This window comes from Zeus faber (genome assembly GCF_960531495.2).
Source record: "Zeus faber genome assembly, chromosome: 21".
Taxonomy (NCBI): Eukaryota; Metazoa; Chordata; class Actinopteri; order Zeiformes; family Zeidae; genus Zeus; species Zeus faber.
In genome coordinates this window covers 14,487,287-14,504,786 of record NC_137208.1, presented here as the reverse complement: position 1 = coordinate 14,504,786, position 17,500 = coordinate 14,487,287, and the positions used below count along the sequence as shown (strand labels likewise).

Below are 17,500 nucleotides of genomic sequence, written 5' to 3'. Positions count from 1 at the left end.
GGGCTTCACAGGGCTCCCTACTTCTCATACCATTCTTGGTGAAAAGAACGATTGCTGCGCCTTGCTTTGACTCAATTTAAAGTGGAGTTTTGGTTTACCCCCAGCCTCAGTCCGCACGCTGCAGCGGGCGATCCACAACTCGCACCTCATCGCCAACCGCGATCCTCTACGCGCTATTGGCCAGATTTTGCGGCCGTCATGTAGAACACCAATGACCACATATTATTTCAAAAGCATTACAGTGACGCAAATGACACACCTCATCTGATCCATCGCCTCCATTTAAGCAACAAAACAAGCTCGGTGCGCGTAATGCAATTATTGTGTTGGACAGAGGGGGGAGCTGTTTCCAAAAACAGCAAATGCAATTAAGGAAACTGTATTATTCAGGCACTTCAGAGGCCATAAAGTGAATTAATTTATTTTTTCTTATTTTATTCATTAAGCAGTGCTTAACCTGCTTAAATGGAGATGGAGTATGTCGTGTGTGTGTGTGTGTGTGTGTGTGTGTGCGCGTATGCGTGTGTGCGTCTGCGCGCATTATGAATAGCACTTGTTCATCGCGGGGTGTGTAGGCAGAGTACAGCATGTGGGAGAGGGAGCGTAGGCAGTGGCACTACAAGAGAATAACAATGAGGCGGCGGAAACCAGGTGGAGAAACTAATACGCGTGTGTTTGCGCGGTTCCTCATCGTATCTCACCATACACACGCGTGCGCCGACGGCGTTTCCCCCTTGAAACGCTACTGGGCGGTGGTGGCGGTGGTGGCGAAACGGTGTTGACGATGTTCTTTCAAAGAGTCTCCAACAAAGCGGTCTCATCCTGTGATGAGCGACCCGTCAACTGCGTGGAACGTAGATTGACTGAATTTGACTCTTATGACCGGGGGGGGGGAAACAACGAAAGGCCAGACAGGTTTAGCGGCAACACTTCCGGAGGGATTTATTGCGGTACCAAGTCGCGTTTTGATTCGGGAGCTCGACATGATTCCCTTGAAAACCTGTAGCGCCGTGGTAAGTTTAGTCGCCTGTCTGCCCTTTAAAACTTGAATTCCCTTTAAAAACGTCATTCGGAGTGGGAGCCTCGCCCACTCGCGGTTGAGGTGAAACCGGCTCATACGTCGTTTAATTAACTGTCATACTCAAGAAAGGAGAACTGGTTGAACTGCACTTATCCCATTAGATAAAAAACGTCAACGAGTCTGGTTCCACTACAGCAGTGGTATTTAAACTATTTTTTGCCGAGCCCCCCCCTAAGATTTCAACAACTTCACGCCCGCCCCCCAAAAAAAAAGTACAAATAAAAAATGAGTCAAATGCAAAGTAACGTAGTTTATAGTAAACCAGGTCGAGCGACACATTCATTTGGGGCTTTTTTTTGCCTATTAACACAGGCTGACGGGTGCGTGAAACTGAGGAAATCATTCGCTGAGGAAAGACCGTGATCCTTCTTGATCTAAATTGATGACCTAAATATGAAACTGAGTGCAATATTTACCTTTTTTTTTTTTATGCATTTCTAAACTTGTTCGAGCTTGTTGTAAAGCTTGTTCGGTTGTTTCTTTTAATGCAATTTGATATATTTTCTTTTATCAGCTTATTCTTACACTGTTTTTTTAATGTATTTCATGCCTTTAATTATTTTACTATTATAGTCTGTAAATGCACTTTGCTTGTTTGCTTTGCTTTACGTTACGATTTGGCCTTCTATTTTTGAAAAGCATTTGAGTTGCAAGATGTATATGTATTAATTACATTATTAATAATAATAATAATAATAATAATAATAATAATAATAACAATAATAATAATAATTTTAATTAAATTTTTAATAACAATAATAATACTAATAATAATAATGCAAAATAATAATAGTGAAAAAGGAAAATTCCAAAAATTAAAATATGAACAAATTGAATTCTTTTGTATGTATTATTATAGGGGTCCTGGCTGTTTGCGCAGCCCCTTATTGTTATTATTTGGAGAAAAATTCTTTGAAATTTGAAGCCAAAAACACCAACTTCAGCATAACACACGGACACGGTTCACGTCTTTTTTGAGCTGCACTTTCACAAAGACCACGTGGTTAAGGTTTCATCCAAATCAATCCGCATACAAATTAACTCGGCCCGTCTATTGTTGCCTGCAGCTGTATTTTTAATTGTTATTACTATTTTCTTTTTTTAGCTTTCATTTTCTCGACCCCAAACAATAGCGCCCGCTTTGATTCTCGAGTCACCGATCGCCGGTTTTTAACGACGAAAGGATGAATTTCGGCAAGGCAAAATCTTCCAAGCCCTTCTCTGTGAAGACTGTTTGAAACTCTTCAACTGTTGAACGGCCAAAGATGGAAACAAGTCATCGGCACGGGCTTTTGATTTCAAAGTAAATACAGACGCCGCCCGAGTTCTGTGCCATCTGTCGTTTTCTAAAAAATTTAAAAAAAAATATATATATATATAAAAAATCAGTTGTTAATCTATTCTCCTTCAACTATTCAGCTGAGAACGGCGCTTGTTCATAGAGGGTAGAGAGGAGGCAGGACCGGGCTGTTTCATTATGACTGTGTGTGATATTAGGTGCATTTCGCGGTCCCTCCTCGGATGCTCGGCCCGCACGATGGAGCCGCTTCCGCGTTACGTAAGAAGGGTCCGACTTCGCGATCCTCGCGCACGCACGCACGCACGCACGCACGCACACACACACACGCACACACTCTCTCTATTTTTCATACTTGCTCACTCTGTATCTAACATTCACATGTGCAGGGACACAATTTGGATGCCATTCCTCCATCAGAGCGAGCAGAGAGGTGGAGAGCAGGCCTCGACTAAAGCAAGCAGACAAGAAGGGAGGAGGTAGGGGTGAGCTTTAGAACATCCGCAGAGGTCCGAAGAAACAGAAAGGGAAAGGCAGAGAAAAAGAAAGCGAGGGAGAGGGAGGGGGAGGGAGAGAGAGAGAGAGAGAGAGAGAGAGAGCGAGAGAGAGAGAGAGAGAGAGAGAGAGAGCCCATATTCTGGCGTATTAGTCAGGAATACCCGAGTTTAGGATCAAGCCTGACTGGAAGTGACAGACTTCCTGTTGACCTTTCAATCCTTTTTGTGCACCTGCTGTTTCCTGCACGCACTCACACACACACACACACACACACACACACACACACACACACACACACACACACACACACACATAGATATTTTGCTGATCGACATTTTTCAGCTAAAAGGATTTCTTTTCTGTCTTTGTTTTTGAAAATCGACTTCCTGCAGAGAGAGCCGGCGTGAGCCTCCTTGCCAGCAGCCAGTCTCATGGCAGGGAATGACACAGATGTGAGGCACAGCGTTTCGGGGGGAGCGGGATGAGTCAAGTGAGGTGGTGTGATTTTCTTTTTCTCTTTTTTTTTTTTTCCCTCTCTTCCTCTTCTTCCTCTACTGGGTGCGCACATGCGCACGTGCCCTCGCCCATGCACGGTGTAGGCCGTTCATCATATGCTAAACACCACGAGGTACAGCCTTCTGTGCGGTGACTCACTGCTTTTTTCGTCCACATTAACCCAGCAGACGAGAAAATGATCTGACATTTGACCACTACCAGCTTTGCGTTGAAGCTATTCACGTTCCGGGGCCCGAGCTGCATGGCCTCATTAGATAACTAACTGTGAAAATGACTGACTAGGGCGGAGTATCGGGCAGGATCTCACAATTCAATTTGATTTCCACACAAAAGGTCGCAAATCGATTCTATGTCGATATGGTATATGAACATTTCCTACAGAATGACAATTTGTGCAAACTTTTCAGCGTACCCATCTGACGTGAATTACAAAATGATTTCATGGAATAAATTCAGTCTAATATAGTAACTGAAATATTTAAATTCATTTGTGACGATGGTCGTATTTAATTCCAATTTTCATATCGACTCAAATTGAAACAATATAATTTAATTGTAACTCGGTATTGTTTTCTACCCAGATTGACCGCCAATTTACAGTATCATCAACCCAAAATAGGAAGAAAAAGATCTTGCATGAAATTTGGACTATCTTATGATATTGTTTATTATTGCCAGTACTGTATATGGTGAGAATAACTTCCATTGTGGAAATGCTCGTATTATGAATTTAATACAGCATTTGATGGGACATTATCTATCAGAGTTAAGATGAAGGTGTGTGCTGAGGTGCGGGGGCGAAGGGGGCACTATAAACATTATGGCCTAGAATCAGCATGATGATGAGATCCATCAGTAAGGTTAGAGGTGCGAATAAATGCTCCTGCATACAGTATACTAGCAATTGCCTCTGGTGAGGTTTGGTGCATTTCTTTACAGATGATTATCACTGAAATAAAAAATAAAAAAAAGCTTGACAGTCCGAAAAAATGGAGAATAAAACGAATAATAGAATAAAATAGAATAAAAATTAAAATTAAAATTAAAATTTGCAATATGAACAAATAGCCCAAAAAAAATTCAAAACACAAAAGTCAGATGTATAATAATATACAGAATATACTTAATGCGATACTGTGCACAGGATTTATTATTATGGATTTATAGGACATCAATTATAAATATTAATTTTAAGAGGTTAAATATAATAATAATAATAATAATAATAGTAATAGTAATGATAAAAATAAATAAATAATAATAATAATAATAAGAACAATAACAATAACAATAACAATAACAATAACAATAACAATAAATATAATAACAATAAATATAATATAACAAATACATTTTAGAAGTTATCAAACACCACAACACCGGATTCTAACCTTTGTACATCATTCATTAACCATTCAGTCCCTCATTATCTGCACTAGGTTATGAAATAACTTGCCTTAAAGAAGAACAGGAATGTGCAACAGGAGCCATGTTTAATGTGTTATCAATATTAGCTGTATATCAATAGTGTAGTAGTGTCATCGTCAGTATAGATAAAAAGAGGAGTTTTATTCGCCCCCCGGTAGACGATTCCAGCAGTATGAACAAATCTTTATTACCGTCACCCATACAGTAGAAGTGCTTATCATACTGCATAAACTAGAACGTCACAGCAATTTACAGACCATGTTCACGAAGCGTTGTTGATACTATTGTATATGCAAATACAGTGTAGACTAGTAGACTGTTTTCTGCTGCTTAAATTCACTAGAAATGATAAAATCTTCGCTTTAAACCTTATAATTGAGCCTCCACATAAGAAGTAGCCGATGTTGAGCACTGGACGGGCTCCTACCACGTGAGGAACACCTGGATGAGCACTCTTTAATCTTCAGAACTCCTCGGAAAACCAGAAATAGAGTCACAGAGGGATTTCTTAAGGGGCAGTACACTCAGCACAAGACTAAGCGCCAAACCCAACAACAAACAAAGTGTCCAACACGTGGCCTGGTCAACACGTGACTGTGATTTCCCTGCTCCGAACCGCGAGGCCATGTTGTGAGTGATAGAGAAAATACATCTCAAATCGCGTCGTTTCATTCCACGGCAGCTATTTACCGTGCAAATAACTGTAAAGGCAAATTAATGTTGTGAAGGTGGATCTTTCGGTGTTATATTTCACCATAATATGCGTTAATGTATCCTGTATATGCTTAAAAAAACCACTGAACCACGAGGGCTGCCTGGCTGCCTCAACATTATCATATTTTGCTGAACCTACGTGCGGTGCCATCTGTTCTGTGGAACGCAGCATGCAGTCTCATAATGGCGCATCTCTACGACGAGCACCAGGACAAGCAGGCCAAAAGTGTTTGGTTTCCAGGTCAGCATGTGTGTGAGCTATGACAGCATAAAAGGATGGCGACATGGACCAGCCAGCGCACATCCACTCACACCGACACAGGCACAAAGACACAAACCCCGACACCGTGTTGAATTACAGAGTCAAATGTCAATTGTTTGAAGTGCTCCTCAACGATGAGGAGTCCATTTAGTCTGTCTTATTCACACTCAACAACCCCCACCTCCAACCTGCTGGCGCACGCACACACACACACACACACACACACACACACACACACACACACACACACACACACACACACACACACACACACACACACACACACACACACACACACACACACGTCACCCGGGTACATACCCTTATTGTCTTAGAAAGCTTAAAAGCCGGGGTTTAGGTCCTTTGAGATTACACCTACCAGCCTACAATCCATTCCCTCAGTGATCCAACGTGCAGATGTCATGGCAGACCAGGTTCATTTGCCCTGGACTAGCACGGCTGCATCGTTTTGACGAGTTACACACCCTTCGCTGGATACAAACTGACAAACTGCATCGCTGAAAACTAACTGTTGCTGCTGACGGTATCTCAACAATGGCCTATTTCAGAGAAACATCCAGAGGATGTTTGTGTTCTATTTATATAGGATGGGATGCAGAAATTACATAAGTTACTGCACATAGAGTAACCATTGCAGTGCACAGGAGCAGCAATGTTAAGACTATCGGGACTCAATAATCAAGGGATTGTCTCTAGAATTGGTAAAAAATGGTTGGGAAAAATATTGTTGGGATTTTAAAATTGACTGCAAGGTTCTTACCTCTCCAAGGTGAGGAGTTGGGTTGAAACCACAAAGGTTACACGCAGATTTCTTGCACACCGTGCAGTGACTCTTGTTGGATGCGCTGAGCTCCACGTTGCACAGGGGGCAGTTCTCCTTGGTCACCGATGCCGGTGCCGGAGCAGCCGACACAACGGCCTTCGGAGCCTCCTGAGGTCCCGGGGCCGCTGCAGCCTTCTCGTCTTCCTCTACCGAAAGGGATTTGTGAGGTCTCTTGGACTTAGCTGGCGGGGTGTCAGGAGCCGAGTCGGAATCAGGGGGAGAACCGGGAGCCGAGAAAGGGGAGTCAGGGGGAGAACCAGGCCCAGAATCCACGGGTGATTCCGGTCTGGAGTCCGGGGGAGACAAATCTCCAGGCGTGTCACCGGTGACAAGATTAGTGGCCGAGCTCAGAAAGGAGGATCCGAAGCCGAACATCTGGGAGGCGGCCGCCGGAGGCTTTGCGGTTTCCGTCAACCCCCCAAAACCGCCAAACAACTTCCCAGCCACCGACTCCTCCTGCTTTGCCGTGGCCGGGCTTTGTGGCTTTGCCGAATCCACCAGCCCCCCAAACCCACTGAACAGCTTCCCCGTTACAGATTCTGCTGCTGGGGTCTTGGCCACATCGGCGAGCCCCCCCAGACTGATGCTCCCCAACCCCCCAAAAAAGCTGGACTCTTGCTTGGACTTAGCCGGCGAGGGCTGGGGGCTGCCCTTCTGCTGAATGGGGCGGCCTGTCTTGGGGTCGATTTTAGGGGATCCTGCTGCGGAGGAGGCTGGGGACAGGGGTCCTGGAGAGCTGGGGCCTGGGGACTTCTGCCTGGGCGTGGTGGGTGGAGTTAGGCCAGGGTCAGTGGTGCTCTGCTGCTTGATAAGCAGCTTGCCTGGCTTGCCCGGTGCCTGCCTTTGGGGAGAGGGAGGAGCCGAGCCCTGCTTGGGCTTCATCATGCCGGGGGGGTCCATGCCTCCCATAGCCCGTTGCATCTGGCAGTTCAGACACAGCCACTCTTTACCCTGCGCGGAGACATGATATAGGTCAGAATTGTCTTGGCGAAATTAACACACCGTTATGAACACACACACGCTAACGGAGCTCCCGCCCTAACGTTTAAGAAAAACACAAAACAACCATTCCTTTCATTTCTGAGAGATTCATACGAAAGAAACTCCTTATTCATTAGCCAGTGTCAAATGATGTGAAATCCTGTTTCAGCTACGTTGTGCTTCAGAGCTTGGTGCGTTTAAAAACACTTATCAGTCTGAAACAAACAAAAGCAGTGAAACCAAACATGAGAGCAATTACAGAACGGAAAATTACATAGTTATGTGTTAATGGAAATGAACCAATCAGTTTGACACATGATTTGGCTTCATTTAACGGCAACTCTCACAAAGCTGTGAAATGTGACTATTTTACAGTGTAAGTTGAAACAGATCAAAGGTTGTTGATATGCCTGTCCTAGTTTGGTTCCCTCTATTGAACATGTACAGTAGAGTCGTATATCCATGCGTTCTATCATCTTTGTATCAAAAATATATCTTAACACCTATTCCTAACGAGCCTTGCAACACCCCAATGCAACAGGGCTCAATGTATAAAGTGCCTCAGCCATTAATAGATCAATATTTATGATTGAATCACCATTTGGCACAGAATGTCTTTCTTCCTGTTTCTATTAATTTCCTAGAATCACTGATACCAGGGCTAGAGTTTCTATATTTTCAAGTCATTCCATAGAAAATAGTAATAAAAAGGCAGATAATGCAGCACTTTAAAATTAAAACTCTACCCTCGCCGATATGTTTTATCACCATGGACTGGATGTAGAGCTCTGTGTTTGTAGATAGCACCGTTTGCTTTGATGAAATCTCCTTCCTTATTTATTGTGTTTGAAAAAGAAATTGTGATTGTGCCGATAACCCCAACGGTAATCCACACAATCGCGAAATCTCAGAGACCAGCCATTTCAATGTGCTTTATTACACGACAGCGTGAGGACGATGGCTGGCTGGCACAATATCTTCCTGTGCCCATGACATGTGCTACCTTGATCAGCCTCCCCTGAGCCCATATGGCGCCTTTAGCTCCTCAAGTCACGTGCAAGTCAATTGAGCGGCATTTTCCCTGCCAGGCTACTTTTCATCCTTAACTGTCTGCTCTTTGTAATCTTTTGAAAATACTGAATAAAGCCGATTACATTAGAGCTGGGTTTGATCGGATAATCTGATTTGATAGAAATACAAAATGAGATGCTGTATCTACAAATAAAATATATATTGCAAATTGAATTAACATACCCGCTGGACATGAAAACGGCACTTGAATTATAAGAGAAGTAAAAATAACCAAAAGGAAACAAAGCATGAACTCACCGCTGAGTCTGGAGGACTGAAGCCACAGAGGCTGCACACCTGACTCTTACACTCAGTGCAGTTAGTGTAGTTGGGTGGTTCCTTAGTCCCCATGTTCAGCTGGGTGGTCTTGCACAATGGGCAGAGCCCACCACCGACCTTAGCTGGGTCCCCTGGCTTTGTGCCAGGACCGGGTGGCCCTTGCTGCTGGGGCCCAGGCTTCCCAGGTCCCTGTGCAGTGGGACCAGGTTTTTGCTGCTGCTGCCCCACCTGTTTGGGACCCGGTCCTTGTCCTGGAGGTCCCTGACCTGGTCTGGGCCCCTGTTGTCCTTGAGGACCCTGACCCGGTCTGGGCCCCTGTTGTCCCGGAGGTCCTTGCCCTGGTTTTGGCTCCTGTCCAGAGGGCCCTTGCCCCTGCTTTGGCCCCTGTCCGGGGGACCCTTGTCCTTGCTTTGGCCCCTGTCCAGGGGGCCCTTGTCCTTGCTTTGGCCCCTGGCCAGGAGGCCCTTGTCCAGGCTTTGGCCCCTGGCCAGGAGGCCCTTGTCCTGGCTTTGGACCCTGTCCAGGGAGGGCTTGTCCTTGCTTTGGCCCCTGTCCAGGGGGCCCTTGTCCCGACTTTGGCCCCTGTCCAGAGGGTCCTCCCTGCGGTGGTCCCCGGGGCCCTGGGCCTTGCTGGGGCCCTTTGCCAGGTGGTCTCCCGCCCTGCTTGGGCCCTGGGGCTGCAGATGCATCTCCATCCTCCTCATCTCCAAACAGGCTGAACTTCGGGATGTTGACAGCATCCCCCATGGAGGACATGGAGGAGGAGACAGAGGAGGTCATGGATGACACAGCACTGAGCGGGTTGGCCCCGCTGAGGAAGCTCGAGCCAAACATGCCGGTGGACTTGGGCTCAGGTTCTTTTGGCTCCTGCCGGAATCTGGACTCAAGGAGGCTCAGTGATGAAGGGCTGCGGCCCGGTGTGGGCTTGCCCACTGGGCCCTGGCCAAAAGCGTCTACAGTCCGGCTCTTGCTAAGGCCTGATGGGCCCCTGTTGGCCCCCACGCCTGCCTGCTGCTGGCGCTGTTGGCCATCGGCCTCAGATGGCCTGAGGAAGGGAGAGGGAGAGAGAGAGAGAGAGAGAATGATATTATGTCAGCATTGCTGCTATCGCTAATGTTTTCTACTTGTTTGTCATGATCAGAAAATGCATTCAGTCACCAAAACAACTAATTCAGAAGCTGGGAAAAATATGATGGTAATATTTTGCATTGCCTTTACATTCTCCTCCGGTGTTTTGATATAGTGTCACAGCTAAAACAAACACTCACAAGTATCTGAATAAAAATAGATTCTTGTTTTGCATCACTTCATAAACTCTGGATTAAATGCCTGAGTCATCTGCCCAACATCACTCTTGCCTTGCAAAATGTCAACATTTGCTTGACATTAACAAGATAACATTTTTTCGAGGGATTACAAACATGAGAACATTGCATTATCTTCATGATGTTGTTTTGAAACAAACTGGATTTCCTGCGGACGGTAACACATTCTCCGTGGTCAATAGGGTTGCACGTTGGAACCAAGTCCCTGTCATCACCATCAGCGCACAGCCAGCCCGTGGCCTTCGGGCGAAGCCGAAGGCGCTGAACACAGTGGATCGCCGAGATAAAGAGAGACTGGGCCGCGCAGAGTAAACACAAGCACACAGGCTGAAAGTAAATAGGAAGCCGGAACACACGGCTCTACTACATTGGTCCACGACATCTTGAAAGAACAAGTGAATGACTTCCTGAAAATAATAATAATAATAATAATAACAATAATAATAATCATCATCATCATCATCATCATAATAGTAGTAATAATAATAATAATAATAATAATAACCATCATTATGTACACCATCTATTTTCCAGAAGGGGCGTTTGAATGCGACCTCATCACGCGGCTGAGGTTGGCTGTGGATTTCAGCACCACGGACAGCGACGAATAAACTCCCGTTTCTCTGGTTCCCAACGTGAGCTTCGCCACCCCACCCCACCCCACCCCACCCCACCCCACCTCCATCAGTAATAATAAAGACGAGGCTTCAGGAGCAGGGGGGGATGGAAGTCAATCACTGATGGCATTTGTGCCACTTGTTCTATTTATAGCCATCTTCCTTATGAACGCCCCCCCCCTCCCAACACACACACACACACACACACACACACACACCCACCCTTCACCATTCCAGATGGGATAAAAATAACAGCTTCAACCAACGGAGGCCAATTAGGAACACCGAACAAACGACGATCCACCCGTATATTCGTCTGTTGTGGGAATCGGATGATAAAAAATGAGAACAACAACAAAAAAAACCCCTTTTACTTTCGCAGCCTAGTATCTGGAATACGCTGCCCTGATTGGTTGTATTGTGAGACAAAGCCATTCAAATTACGACAATCAATATAATTCCATATTTCTTTAGAGGTTCTGTGTGTGTGTGTGTGTGCGCGCGTTTTATTCCCAAACTGAAAAAGCGTCGAGCTGCTTTTTTTTTTTTTTTTTTTCCCCAGCAGGCATTTCGATTCTCCCACTTAAATGCTGGAGGTGTGTCGATTCTACCAACCTCACACACACACACACACACACACACAGAGGCACAAACGGTTCACCCGACTGAGGAGACATTTAAGGACGTTTTTTGGGATGGACACACCACGTGCACCGAAATAAAATAGAAATGACCGGATGATGGGAATGGTTTGCCCAACCATTTTTGAAGTTGATCCAATGGGTCCAAATTGGACTCATTGGACAAATGTTGCTCGTTGGGCAAATAACACTTTTCATCTCCCCGGTTTAAGTTGAGAAGACCTAGAAATATATATATATACATATATTTTTTTTTTTTCCTAATGTAAAGCTTTTTTTTTTTTTAAGTTGAAAGGTTAAATTCATTGGCTTCCACGCAGTTTCCTGCAGCCCGTGAACGCCGTGTCAGCTGCACGGCGGCACACGGTGTTCCTGCGCGTCCTCCGCGACGAACGCCAACGATCCGACCACAACATCAACTCTGCAAACACGAAAGATCTCTCGGCGCGGTTCCCGTGGATTGGATGAGGGATGGGCGTGATCCCTGCATCCCTGCGTCCCTGCATCCACCCCCCCCCCCCCCAAAAAAAAGGGATGCCGCACGCATCGCGCACCAACACACCAAAACACGGGCCACAAAACGCCACCGCCGCGGCTCCCCGTGGCTCCTGCGGTCGCGGACATTGTAAGAAAAAGGAGCCCTGCCTTCCAGCCGCCGAGCCTCCCTGCGCCCTTGACATCGCCGCGACGAGCTGCCTCCGGTCCTCCTCGCTGAGGTGGCCCAGGTCGGCCGCCACGCCGCCGGGGACCCGGACGAAACCCCCCTTCCCGTCGGGTACCACGGGCCCCTGCGGGGGTCCGGGTCCGGACAGTGGCCCCTCGCCGCCTTCCAGGCTCGCTTCGTTCCCCATGGTCGAACACCAAGCACCACCTCCTCCCCCCCCGCCGCGCTCGGACCGATCCGCGGTGCTGGTGTTTTTTTTTTTTGTTGTTTTTTTTTGTGGTGTTTTTTTTGTTTTTTTTTAATCTATTCGTCTCCGCTCGGTTCCTCGGGGCATCGCGGGGCTCGGGCGGTTCCTCCTTCACGTCCTCGCGTCTTCCTTTTCGCGTCCGTCCATTTCTCCGCGCATCCGCGTCGGGTCTGCAGCCGAGCGCCGAGGGTTCCGTTCTGGCGACGCGGGGTCCGCGAACGATCCGTCCGGAGCGAACGAGTGTGTGTGCGTGTGTGTGTGTGTGTGTGTGTGTGTGTGTGTGTGTGTGTGTGTGTTTTTTTTTGTTTTTTGTTTTTTTTGAAACGAGTCTGGAGTCTGGAGTCTGGAGTCGCCCCCTCGGGGAGCGAACCTTCCCCTCGCCGACGGAGAAATACTTTTTCTGAAGACTAAATCCATGTTGGGAAAAGGGTTGTGTTTCGGGTAATTCATATTGAAACTGACGACTGAAATGAATCACTGTTGGGGGAGTCACATTTTGAGACGCCGATGGAAGGCTCGTCTGAGGACGACGTAGAGAGAGAGAGAGATTTTTAGGGTTTTTATTTTTGTGATTTACACACACACACACACACACACACACACACGCGCGCACATTTCTCCCCCAAAAAATAAACATTCGTGACGGAATTCAATTTTCTGTGATTGCCCTCATTGCATCCTGCCGCCGAAATAACCAAATTTTTTTATTTTTATTTTTTTCTCGTTTCACCGAATTCAATGATTCCTCGCAGAGTGCCCCCCTCCGAGAGCCGGCGCTTCCGACTCCCGTTCGTCGTTCGCGGACGACTCTTTTCTTTTCGCCCGACGAGCCGAGTCTTGAAAAAGGCGTCGAACCGTCCGTCGCCGCTCCCCCCCCAGTGCGCGTGCGCGGCGTCCCGACAGGTGACGAGAAGACGTCGCCGGAGGAAGCGACGCTTTTAAAGGGGCAAGTCCAACGGCAACGCGCTCTGTTTGTTTTGGTCATCACATATTTATGTGGCTGGGACTTTAGAAGAAAGAGCCACTCCGATCTGCTGTTTGCTTCTTTTTCTTTTCTTTTCGGTGGCAGGGCCCCCGCAAGCATAAACTGTGTGGATGTGGATGATCCCCGCCCCCCCCAAAGAAAAAAAAACCCCAACCGATTCTCAAATTCTCAAAATATGAGAAAGAAATATATATATAAGAAAAGGAACAATTCAAAGCGTACCAGGACAGGAAACGAGACAAAGTCAAACCCGCTTTCTGGGACTCCTAGGGTGGTCCACCCCTCACAGACGATGTTGTGGGGGGACCACTTTCAAACGGGCCTGCACGCTACGGAAGTGTTTGTAGCAGGTCACGTAGCTGGGTCTCCCGTGAGGGGCTCTCGAAGGTGTGTTCGGATACACACACCCACGCCCACGCCCACGGCCCCCACGCACACACGCACACGCGCACGCACGCACACACACACACACACACACACACACACACACACAAAGAACAGGATTTAGGCATGAAAGGTCTTGGGTCTTAAGGTCATCATCATATGTCTTGAGTATTATGTTTATGGTTTGATATTGTTACCTGAAAGTGAGGCTTATACCATATATATATATATATATACTGTATATATGTATATATGGTATATACTGTATATATATACAGTATATTTTATATATATATATATACTGTATATATATATAAGAAAATAATGAATAAATGACTTTCAAGGCATTACATCATCGATTTATTTTCAAAACATGTCATTTTGGATTCAAACTGACGCGCATTACCGACGGCTGAAACGGGGAAATGTGTGGGGGAGTCGGGTTGCCGCCGTAGATTAATAATGCATCCTCCGAGGGCACAAGTCGTGCGTGAGGTCGACGATGAAAGTCGAGGTACAGTACGTTAGGAAGCGGAATGTTTCATCTGTCGGGTGGACACACAGTGGAAGAAGAACACCACGCCATGTGCCATGGGTGCATTTCGAGGCGCTGGAGCCCAAACCGGTGCTGTTCCTCCATGGGTTAGGGGCTGTTACGTATTCGTGATAATTCGGCCATTCAGCACATTCACGTGCACACATTTAAAGAATAAGGTAAACAACCCGAATAAGGTGATACTTTCGATGAGGTTTCAACATGCTTTTAGCAACGCTGCCATTCCGACACGGGCCGCAACTCACTCCCGTTCAACCGGCGAAGGTTCGACAGGCGACGCCGGAAGCAAGCACGATTGACGTTTGATGTCCGAGATGGAATAAAAAATGACATTTAAACAACCAGTAGTCCGAGTTTGGCTCCGGATTCCATCGAATTTCATAATAGAATTGTGTGAGATGTTCGACCTTCACGAGGCGTCTCCCTCACCCTTTCCTCTGTTCTGTCATTCCCTTCCCTCCTCTGTTGTCCCCTAACCCCGCCCCCCGTCCTCCATTTTTTAATTTTGCGATGCAAAATTGTCGTTTTTTTTTTCCTTGTCACTGCATCAAACCCTTTCCATCAGTCTGCCTTCCTTCATCACTTTCACCTCACCCTGTGTGTATATATGTGTGTGTGTGTGTGTGTGTGTGTGTGTAAGCAGAGGTGAGTTTTCGGGTCCTGCTTTTTCGGCGATAAACCCTCGCGGCGTCAAGACAAGACAACCTTGCTCGTCTTCCCTGAAATGACCACTGAAGCACGACCTGATCGTTTGTGAAATGGAAACAGTCCATACGTCGCTCTCTCTCGCTCTCTCTCTCTCTCCCTCCCTCCCTCTCTCGCTCTCCCTCTCTCTCTCTTTCTCTCCCTCTCTCTCTCTCTCTCTCTCTCTCTCCCACTCATTCACACAAATGCATCAGCTGAAGCATGAAGACGCCCACAGCTCTAAAAAACACACTACATTAGCCTGATACACGCACACACACACACACACACACACACACACACACACACACACAGAATTGCATGTACCGCTATGTCAATACACACCGTCAAGCACTAGTAGTACTGTAAACCACCGACAACCACAGCGGTCTATTCAGCGAAGAGAAGCCTGTTTGGCGAACGACGCTATCTCTACGGAGCTCAGCGGCACCTCCTCCAGGCCCTTCGTTCGAGCAAGCAAAGTATGAAATGTTTCTCGTTTTTTTTCTGCGCTCGGTGCATATTCTAGTCAGCCCACAGTAGTCAACCTCCCCCACTCCTGCACATGTACAATGTGAGTGAGCTTTTGTGTGTGTGCGTGTGTGTGTGTGTGTGTGGACACATGAGTGGCCCGGGCCATGTGCAAAATGTAATTTGAGCCCGCGTAACCAGATCACACACGGCCTGTGCTGTTCATTAAATTGTAATAGTCAGGTACAAGACAAAATGGGCTTGCGTGGGGGCTCCTCTACTTCTCTTCCTGAAGTTCAGCGGAGGCCGAACGGTGGAACGCGGAACACCAACGCCATCCAGAAGTGACAGAGTTACACAGCGACACCTTCGACCCAATTAGTAAGGCGGTAAAGGGCAGGGCGCCCTGGAACGTTTTCTGCCCCCGAGAGAGGGGCCCGGACCCTGGAAAGCTTTGCGGCTACAGTGGCGTCTGGTGAGGCGGGCGCGGTATTACAGTGTTACATACCTTAAAAATGACGCATGAGCCAAAAGACACGCTACGTCCCATTGGGCGAGGCGTCACCTCTCACCTTTCCCTCCTTTCCCTCTTCACCAACAGGTGGCCACACTTCACCAAAAAAAGGGCGGCTCCGTCCCTTCACCCGAGTCGGGTTCTCCTATGTGTAGGTATGGACTCGGAGGTATCCGCGAAGAACATGCGTGAGCGGGCTCTTGAGTGACGGCCGTACCTGCGAGCGACGTTTAATTTCTGCTACATTAGCACTGAGCCTCTTCCATCCCTATTAGCGGCCTGGCACGCGCCTAATTCCGCCCTCAACACCCAGTTCTCCTGACTGCTGACCAATGAGACGCCCAGGACTAAAAATACTTTTAAAGGCACAGTGGCTTCCTTCCTTATACTTAATCTTATCATCTTACACCCACATGCCTACACACACACACACGCACACGCACACGCAAACACACACACACACACGCGCACGCACGCACGCACACACACACACACAAACACACACTAATCCTCCTTCCTCTCGGCAATAGGCCAATCACACCCCTGCCCTGCACACTAAGCTGCTTTCTTCAATACACGCCGCTTGAAGTTCTCACTCTTCAGAACGCCGCCGTAATTGAGGGGTCAACGAAAAAGTTCAACAGCAATCCACTGACATGACAAAACCCGAAGGGGCAGAACGTACTTCCCCCGCTCCACGATGCAATCGTAGCCAAAAGAGACGGTACGTCGACGTTTAACCGCTAAAATAAAAAAAAAAAAAAATGTTTTCCTCCGGAGATTTTCCTCCGATGAGCCACGATCTGAAGAATAATTCAGTGTCCCCCGCGACACCAGTTCCCCAAATGAATAGAGCTTTCACAGATAAATCTGCAGTGAACAATTTTGGAATCCCTATTCGACAACTCTCTATCTAACCAATGCATGCTAAATCTGAATAATGACTTACAGTCTCAACACCACAACCTCAGACTTCAATAACTAGCCTTTTTTCTTCTTTTTTTTTTTTTTTTTTTAATAAAAAATCCACTGACACAAGCAAGTTTTTCCACACAACAGCCACACTTGAAAGGATCAACATTCTGCATAGGATTTCATTCTAATAAGGTTCAAAGGAATTATAGAAGAGACATATGAAACATCAGAATGGGGTGTGTCGCCACTATAGTCTCTGTAGGAGCTGTGTCAAGCACCTTCCCGTCATTGACATCACTTCCTGATTGAAGTGGATGAAACTGCTGACATCCACAAAGGATCAGAACTTTACCAAAACTGCTACCCAGGACTTTTGTACACCAAAAAAAAAAAAATAATAAAAATGTACACCCCTTCAAATGTATTTATCACAACCCAAGGACATTATGTCTGTCAAAGGCTGCTCTGGCGCTTTGGTGAAGGGCACGGGAAGGAGAGTTTGGCCGCTAATAAGCCCCGTTAATAA

At 46.8% G+C, this 17,500-nt stretch overlaps 1 protein-coding gene across 1 annotated transcript in view; it reads right to left on the bottom strand.

The window, feature by feature from the left end:
* Positions 1 to 12,405, bottom strand: part of pcloa (piccolo presynaptic cytomatrix protein a) — a gene marked incomplete at both ends in the record, with an annotated part of 59,166 nt that extends 46,761 nt beyond the window's left edge. Inside the window, 3 exons of the mRNA XM_080022787.1 lie at positions 6,578 to 7,591; positions 8,951 to 10,016; positions 12,197 to 12,405. Coding sequence (XP_079878913.1) covers positions 6,578 to 7,591; positions 8,951 to 10,016; positions 12,197 to 12,405 — 2,289 coding nt within the window. The remainder of the gene's footprint in view (positions 1 to 6,577; positions 7,592 to 8,950; positions 10,017 to 12,196) is intronic.
* Between the last annotated feature and the right edge of the window lie 5,095 nt (positions 12,406 to 17,500).